This window comes from Elephas maximus, chromosome 14 (genome assembly GCF_024166365.1).
Source record: "Elephas maximus indicus isolate mEleMax1 chromosome 14, mEleMax1 primary haplotype, whole genome shotgun sequence".
Lineage (NCBI taxonomy): Eukaryota > Metazoa > Chordata > Mammalia > Proboscidea > Elephantidae > Elephas > Elephas maximus.
In genome coordinates this window covers 77,441,025-77,449,895 of record NC_064832.1, presented here as the reverse complement: position 1 = coordinate 77,449,895, position 8,871 = coordinate 77,441,025, and the positions used below count along the sequence as shown (strand labels likewise).

The window sequence follows — 8,871 nt, the reverse complement described above, 5'->3', positions numbered from 1 at the left end:
TTTTAACGCTTGCCCTGTACTTGGATTGATTTTTTTCTCTTCTTCAGCATTCCCTCACCAGACGGGTTTTTCTACTGCAGATCAGCAGAGGGTGTCAGATCTTTCCGAGTGCACCAGGCTGGAACGAGCAGAGCTTCTTAGCAACTCTCTGCTCTGCTCTCTCCCCGCCCCCCAACTCTCGCGCTCTCTCCCTCCCTCAGTCAACTCGCCCCCCATCCTCCGCCCCCCCTTCACGTAATTCTGAAAGAGCAGAAGAAAGAGAAGGAGAACAAGAAAAGAAGAGCTAGTCAGGGAGAGCGGGAGCCTAGGGGAAAAAAAAAAAAGGTTTAAGAGGACTGAAGGCGAGGAAAGGAAAAGGATGGACAGCCACAAAACGCAGCGATTGCGGAAATTTTCCAGCGCCATTGGCTCGGCAGCTTGAGTCTTCGGTCCGGGCGTGATTTCAGCACCGGGGGACTGGACAGCACCCGGGGAGGGGGAACTTCTGGGCGTCCGGCAGTCACAGCACGAACTCCACCAGCAGCCTCCACCACAGAAGCCGCCGAAATCCTGCTTTGTATCAGAGAGGCAAGGTCAGTCCGACGCACAGCCATGCACAGGCAGTGCGCCTGTACTACGCTGCAAATCCTCTGCTTATTTCTCTAACATGCACTTGCTTCTAATTACTAGCATTATTCTTTCTAATTAGTGACGACCACTAGAAGAGATTCTGTAAGGGTGTATTTTTGAATTTATATGCATATATCTAACTTCTTTTTGATTGTTTTGAAAGGGTTGAGGGGGAGTCGGTTTTTCTTTTTCTTTTCTCTCTTTTTTTTTGCTTGCCTTGCACTACGTGCCTGGATAGTTCGTGGATATAATTATTGACTGGCGTCTGGGCTGTTGCAGTGCGGGGGGGTTAGGGAGGAAGGAATCCACCCCCACCCCCCCAAACCCTTTTCTTCTCCTTGCCTGGGTTCGGACATTGGAGCACTAAATGAACTTGAATTGTGTCTGTGGCGAGCAGGATGGTCGCTGTTACTTTGTGATGAGATCGGGGATGAATTGCTCGCTTTAAAAATGCTGCTTTGGATTCTGTTGCTGGAGACGTCTCTTTGTTTTGCCGCTGGAAACGTTACAGGGGACGTTTGCAAAGAGAAGATCTGTTCCTGCAATGAGATAGAAGGGGACCTACACGTAGACTGTGAAAAAAAGGGCTTTACAAGTCTGCAGCGTTTCACCGCCCCGACTTCCCAGTTTTACCATTTATTCCTGCATGGCAATTCCCTCACTCGACTTTTCCCTAATGAGTTCGCCAACTTTTATAACGCGGTTAGTTTGCACATGGAGAACAATGGCTTGCATGAAATCGTTCCCGGGGCTTTTCTGGGCTTGCAGCTGGTGAAAAGGCTGCACATCAACAACAACAAGATCAAGTCTTTTCGAAAGCAGACTTTTCTGGGGCTAGACGATCTGGAATACCTCCAGGCTGATTTTAATTTATTACGGGATATAGACCCGGGGGCCTTCCAGGACTTGAACAAGCTGGAGGTGCTCATTTTAAATGACAATCTAATCAGCACCCTACCTGCCAACGTGTTCCAGTATGTGCCCATCACCCACCTGGACCTCCGGGGAAACAGGCTGAAAACCCTGCCCTATGAGGAGGTCTTGGAGCAAATACCTGGCATTGCCGAGATCCTGCTAGAGGATAACCCCTGGGACTGTACCTGTGATCTGCTTTCCCTGAAAGAATGGCTCGAAAACATTCCTAAAAATGCCCTGATCGGCCGAGTGGTCTGCGAAGCCCCCACCAGACTGCAGGGCAAAGACCTCAATGAAACCACCGAACATGACTTATGTCCTTTGAAAAACCGAGTGGATTCTAGTCTCCCGGCCCCCCCTGCCCAAGAAGAGACCTTCGCTCCTGGCCCCCTGCCAACTCCTTTCAAGACAAATGGACAAGAAGATCATGCCACCCCAGGGTCCGCTCCGAACGGAGGTACAAAGATCCCAGGTAACTGGCAGATCAAGATCAGACCCACGGCAGCCTTAGCGGCCGGCAGCGCCAGAAACAGACCCCCAGCCAGCGGTTTGCCCTGCCCTGGGGGCTGCAGCTGCGACCACATCCAAGGGTCGGGTTTAAAGATGAACTGCAACAACCGGAACGTGAGCAGCTTGGCTGATTTGAAACCCAAGCTCTCAAACGTGCAGGAGCTATTCCTGCGAGATAACAAGATCCACAGCATCCGAAAATCACACTTTGTGGATTACAAGAACCTCATCTTGTTGGATCTGGGTAACAATAACATCGCCAGCGTGGAGAACAACACTTTCAAGAATCTCTTGGACCTCAGGTGGCTGTACATGGATAGCAACTACCTAGACACGCTGTCCCGGGAGAAATTCGCGGGCCTGCAGAACCTCGAGTATCTGAACGTGGAGTACAACGCGATCCAACTCATCCTCCCTGGCACCTTCCATGCCATGCCCAAACTGAGGATCCTCATTCTCAACAACAACTTGCTGAGGTCCCTACCCGTGGATGTGTTCGCTGGGGTTTCACTCTCTAAGCTCAGCCTGCACAACAATTACTTCATGTACCTCCCGGTGGCAGGGGTGCTGGACCAGTTAACCTCCATCATCCAAATAGACCTGCACGGCAACCCCTGGGAGTGCTCCTGCACTATTGTGCCTTTTAAGCAGTGGGCAGAACGCCTGGGTTCCGAAGTGCTGATGAGCGACCTCAAGTGTGAGACGCCGGTGAACTTCTTTAGGAAGGATTTCATGCTCCTCTCCAATGACGAGATCTGCCCTCAGCTGTACGCCAGGATCTCGCCCACACTAACTTCGCACAGTAAAAACAGCACTGGGTTGGCGGAGACCGGGACGCACTCCAACTCCTACCTAGATACCAGCAGGGTATCCATCTCCGTGCTGGTCCCGGGACTGCTGCTGGTGTTTGTCACCTCCGCCTTCACGGTGGTGGGCATGCTCGTGTTTATCCTGAGGAACCGAAAGCGGTCCAAGAGAAGGGACGCCAACTCCTCGGCGTCCGAAATTAATTCCCTACAGACAGTCTGTGACTCTTCCTACTGGCACAATGGACCTTACAACGCAGACGGGGCCCACAGGGTGTATGACTGTGGCTCTCACTCGCTCTCAGACTAAGACCCCCACAAGGGTGGAGGAGGGGAGCTGGAAGGCGAGACCTTCTTCCGCTCAGCCGGCATCCCAGGGGTTAAAGGGGCCCTGCCCCAAGTCCAGCGGGCCCCAAGGCTTGATGGACATAAGTGAATAAGTAACTCTGAACTAGCTCGACTCAGAGGCTCTGGCCACTGAGCTTCCTTTTGGAAACAAAGCGCAGACTGTGGGGAGCTGGGAGAGCGCAGCCAGCTGGCTCTTTGCTGGGAGACCCTTTTGAGAGAAAGCCCGGCGGGGGCCCTGCTAAAGGAGCCCACTTCTGCCCTAGCAGTCAACTGAGGGCCCCGAGGGGCGGGCTGATGCGATTCTCTACGTGTATACGCATATCCACGTCTATACAGAGCGATAGATACCTGTTTTTCCCCTGTGGATTAACCCCGCGAGGAGTGGGGCAGGATGGCTCCCTGTTGACTATGCAGGGATGGGCAGTTGCACGAAGGCATGAATGTATTGTAAATAAATAACTTTGACTTCTGACAAAAGCCAACCAACAACAACAAAAGACAAAAAAACAAAAGTGCTGCATGGCTCGCATGGAATCCACGCGCCCCAGGGACGCTGCCCTCCCCCGCGACTGGAGACAGCGTCTTCTTGTTCACAGCACCCGCCCTCTTACCTGATAAGTCCCATCGTATCAAACTTCCTATAAACAAGATACAGTATAATCAGAAAGTGCCATTTCGCCCTTGTTTGTGATAGGTAGGCAGTTCAGAGAGTAAGTTTACTGTGAAAAAAAAAAATGTACCAGTTTTATTTAAGACATTTGCATGGCTAGTCAGCAGTCCAATTTATGAGTTAAAAATGTATTTTGTTGAGCGAAGTTTTTACGGGTTGTTTTTGGGTTCTTTCTTCCTTTTATTTTGATGCTGATATTTTATTTTATTTTATTTTTGAGGGGAATATTTTTCTATACATATCCAATAATGCCTTCCATCTGAATGTAAAATAAGTACCCATGATTTCTATTATAGTATCAGTGTAATTATATATATAAGAAAAGATTTTGAGGCAGTTAAGCATGACCAGTTAATGTCATTCTAGTGCTTAGGCTGCGATCTTATGGTAGCAATTCTGTGCTGGTGTAAATCTTACTTATAAAGAAAGAAAAAAGAACCGAGGAAGCACGTGAAACTTACTAATTCTATTCGAGGATTTTATAATGGCATATTTTTTCAGTATTAAAGTGAAAATGTTTTCAACTCTGGGTCCTTACATTTTTCCAGCTTCATATTTGCAACTGGTAAATCCGATTTGCGGTGGAAGGGACCTGGGAGGGGAACGGTGGGGGGTGAATCCCTCCTTGAGCTACATTAAGGCTTTTTATCTATGGCCTTTGCTTTTTCACCCTTTACTTAGTCCCCCTCTTCCTCCTCCCCCGACCAGACTTCCCCAGCTTTCCTCTTTCCATGGAGTAAGATCTTTCCCCAGCTCGCTCCTGCCCCCCTGCTCCTCTTTTTTTCCCCCCTTCTAATGCGGCAGTGAATCCCTTTATTAACACTGGAAATCCCTCGCTGCTGTTTCTGCTGGTGCTCCACACACTGCGGATATATTAAGTATGTTAGTGAAGATTTGATTTAATTGACACTGCCTAGATTGGTCTCATTAAACAGAGTGGAGATTTCATTGGTCAGCATTCTTCAATGAAAGACAGCCCTAATGACCGGCATTTGAAATGCTGTTGGTATTTTGAATTCAACATCTGCTGAAAATGGTAAAACTAATTAGTGCCCACCCACCCTGCCCGCCCCAGCAACTGCATATTGAAATTTGTTAAAGCACTCATCTTTATGGAAATCAATCATTATCCTAAAGAAGTGTTTCTCCCCCGACTTCCGGATTTCTGGTTGTGGCCCACTAACTAACAAGAAGAGCATAGAACTGTTTGAATTTATGAGCCATTGTAACTCTGGCCTCAATCATATTCCTGTGGGATCTCTAGACAAGCCTATTTTATCAGCATTTAGGCTACAACATCAAACAAAACCACACGTATTGGTGGAGTCTGCATTCCACCAGATAGCCACCCTGGAGAAGTATGTTACAGGACTGCAGGCCACATAATGTATATATAAAAATATATATCATAGGATAACAAATCAACTAGTGAACGCCTGCCAGAGCAGTTGTTAGAAGACTGGCCTTCCAGAACTCATATTCTAAAGGGGAGTACATTCCCAGTACAATGATGTTCTGGAATGTGTTATTTATTTTAACACTTAAAAAAAAAAAAAGTTATCATAAGTCATGACTATTCCTAAGGCCACTTATCATTTTCTCTCTTAATTATTTTGTGTGTGGACTGCATTTCATGGTGGTGAAGTTGTCAATGCTATCCTCTGACAAATGATATGGATAGTTATTTTATTCATTTATGTTTTCATATGAAAGCCTTCGTTCTTTTTAGGAAAAGTACAACTGGGTTCCTGGCAAGCCATGGAATTATTTATGATGGAAAAATTGAGGGAAGGACACAGTCATATTGTCAAGAAAATGATGACCCTAAGAAGGAAAAGAAAACAAGGCAGATGTAGACATAAGTTCTCTGGTGGATGATGACACACGATGGACGGTGTCTAATGAGGCATGATAGTAATTCCTAAACTGATAAAGTTGGTTTAGGTCAAGAAACTAGAACCTCTCATAGAAGATGAAGAAAATTTCCCAGTTCATCCTTCATCCTTATTAAAAGTAAATTACAATATAGAAGCCAAGGTTAAACAGGCAAATTATTTTCAAAACAGTGACCACAATGGTTTTTGAATGGTCATTGTGTGCCTGACATATGCTAAATGGTTTGCATAAACATTTAATTTAACCCTTACAGCAGAAGGGTATGTTAGTAAGATGTTACTATTTGCATTATAAAGATGGGAAAGAGAGTAAGCTTAAAGAGAGTAAGCAAAAACTCAAAGCAGTCATTAATGATAAAAAAAAATAGTGGAGCTTAAATCCAGTTTCTGTTATACTCAAAAACCTCATTCTTTGAAAAAACTGGTGATCCATATTTACTTGTCCTTTAGATATGGCTTTTTTTTTTTTTTTTAAATAATACATAGCTGTAACAATACAGTATAACAAGGACCCAAGTAGTGTCTTCTCAACCCGGTATGTATCAGTGGTCCTTTATAATTTCCACTACGTCTTGCAATGAAAGAAAATTGTCCCTCATTCAAAGGCTCTATCTTCAGTGTATTCTCTAAAAGTATATAAGAAGACAACATATAAGAAAAGAGATGTGTGTGCTCTATCAATTTCTGACCTACAGAAATTCAAATCATTGAATCTAAATTAGATATATATTGACTCTAAAATGGTTGGGGTTATCGGAATATTTTAATAAATAAAAAAGTTAAAAGTCAACATGAAGGACTAGAATGAGCAATGGAAAAAGATAACCAATGATTTTATATGTGAGAACATTAATTATTTAGACATCGAATGTTTTATTCATTTTGATAAAGTATCTCTGTCATATTATATATATATATTCTATTTAAAGGATATATAATATCCAGTCTCACTATATCACTTTCATTTTAAAAAATGTTTAGTTTCTTGTTTTGTAATCACATAACACGCATGTATACCTGTATCTAGTTCAATCATTCTTCAACTCATCAAAGTAAAAGAGATTTTAGCTGTTGCAGTTCAAAAAACAGGAAAGAGGGAGATACCCTGCTCAGTTCTGTGGCTTAAAGAAAGTAGTAGCTCCTGTGGCTGCTGCTGTAACTAAGAATATCCTAGAATTTAAGTTGTTGCCATAGAAATTTATCGTTTAACCTTTTTACATGTTTACCTAGCAGGAAGCTGGAGTAGCTGATCTAACATTAACATAATAGGGTATTTTTTTAACAGTATTTATAGTAGATAGAATTGTCAGGCATTTTAATAAGTGTTAAAATTATATTGGTGAACCCAAGAAGAGTTTATTAATTTAGTTTTTTCCAGGTTGCTAATAAATGTTATTCGTTATATACAGAAAGATGGATGAATTTTCAAGGGTGAGCAAGGAAGTATGTGTGTACGATGTGTTGGTGGAATATTAAATAGAATGGTTTCCAATTCAGCTCATTTGCTAGCTAGTTTATAATTACGATATTTTGTTTGTATGCTTACTTGTAGAAAAAATGGAAATTTAAAATGTGCTAAAGATTTAATTTTAGCGTGTATTAAGATTTGATTCATTTTCTTTCTTATTTGAATATTCAAATTGCATTATATTATTTATCTTATTAAGGATGAACTCTGATATGAACAGATATGGTAAATGCATACTTAAGATTTTCACATTGTATGAGTTGTATTGATGTGGCCTTGAACCATATAAAGAGAACTAAATTTAATGTTTCATGCACGTAATCCCCTGGCATTTTCTTTCATCTATAGAGTCTCTAGAATATATTATTATAAAAACTAGCACACAAGACATACAGGGCTTTCTTCCGATATGCTCTTTCAAAATTTTTTGTATTTCATAAAAATAGGGTAGCTTAACAGATGAAGTGTTTAAGAGTTACACTTTTGAAATGAAATGAAGCACTGAAGAAATCATTTTAGATTATTAGAGGCCAGTACAACCCTTTGGCCACAATTGACTTGCAGTTGTAGTTTATTGGTTTAAACCTTAATTATCCAGTTAATTACTCTTCTTCCATTTACTTGCTAAACGTGTATCATATTAGATACTCAAGATAGAGTTGCATTTTGTGTTTTCCACAAAGCTTTCACAAAGCTCCCAGGAAAAAGAATCATTTGAAAATAGCCTTTTGAACAGGTTAGAACCTAAACATTCAACTGGCAACATTGATTGGGCACTGGCTACATGAAACTAGTGTGGCAGATCACATGGGAAAAGAAAATAAGGCATTTCAGCCTCAAGGAGTTTACCATATGTAAAGTGAGATACACACATCATTGTAAGTTGTAGAAGAATAATTCATATTTGGCATTGTTTAAAGGAAGAAACTCAAAAAATGTGTGTTTCTTTTTTTAAGTAATTTAGTTTTTTAGCAATTCAGAAAAGTGCATTCATCATGTAAGGTTCATCAAATGTTACCCACACTACTGAAAATCTTAAAAACAATGTTTTAAAATGAAACAGATACTTTAATTACATTGTTTCATTTTCTTTTTCTGTAAAATGGGAATAATGTCTGCTTTTTTATAATTTTACAAAAGTTTTCTTCCTAAACCATCCTAAAAAGAAAGAATCAAACCAATTTTTAACCAAACGAATGACTGGTGATTTTTTACTTTGAACTACTTCATAAATCAACTAATATTAGTTTATAAAATTGATTTAAATATTTTGTGATATTGTATGAAGTCCAGAAATGGGTATCTTGGTTACTTGGCTTTGATTTCTTGCTGTTTATGAAAATAAAATAGACTGTAGAAGTTTAATATAATATTCTATATACTTTTATAATTTTACTGGAAAGCTAATAATCCGCATGCCATTTCTTGCTGAGTAAAACCTAATTTTCAATTACTTAGTAGTACTGTCCAAATGCACAAGCCCAAGAGTAAGGCTTCATCAATCAGGAAACAGAAAGCAAAGCCATATTTACTTACTCCTTTTTGCTGCTAACACTATTTCTTTTCTTGGCAGAAAAATATAGGATGGAAATATGCTCAGCTGCAGCGTATCAATAGAAAACGTCAATATAGTGAAAAATGAAAAGTGGC

At 41.6% G+C, this 8,871-nt stretch overlaps 1 protein-coding gene across 1 annotated transcript; it reads left to right on the top strand.

The window, feature by feature from the left end:
* The first annotated feature begins 269 nt into the window (after positions 1–269).
* Positions 270–3,528, top strand: SLITRK1 (SLIT and NTRK like family member 1). The gene is made up of 2 exons (XM_049853081.1): positions 270–572; positions 1,007–3,528. Exon 2 carries the CDS (start codon positions 1,060–1,062, stop codon positions 3,148–3,150), a length of 2,091 nt encoding a protein of 696 aa, XP_049709038.1. The 5' UTR covers positions 270–572; positions 1,007–1,059; the 3' UTR covers positions 3,151–3,528.
* The last annotated feature ends 5,343 nt before the right edge of the window (positions 3,529–8,871 follow it).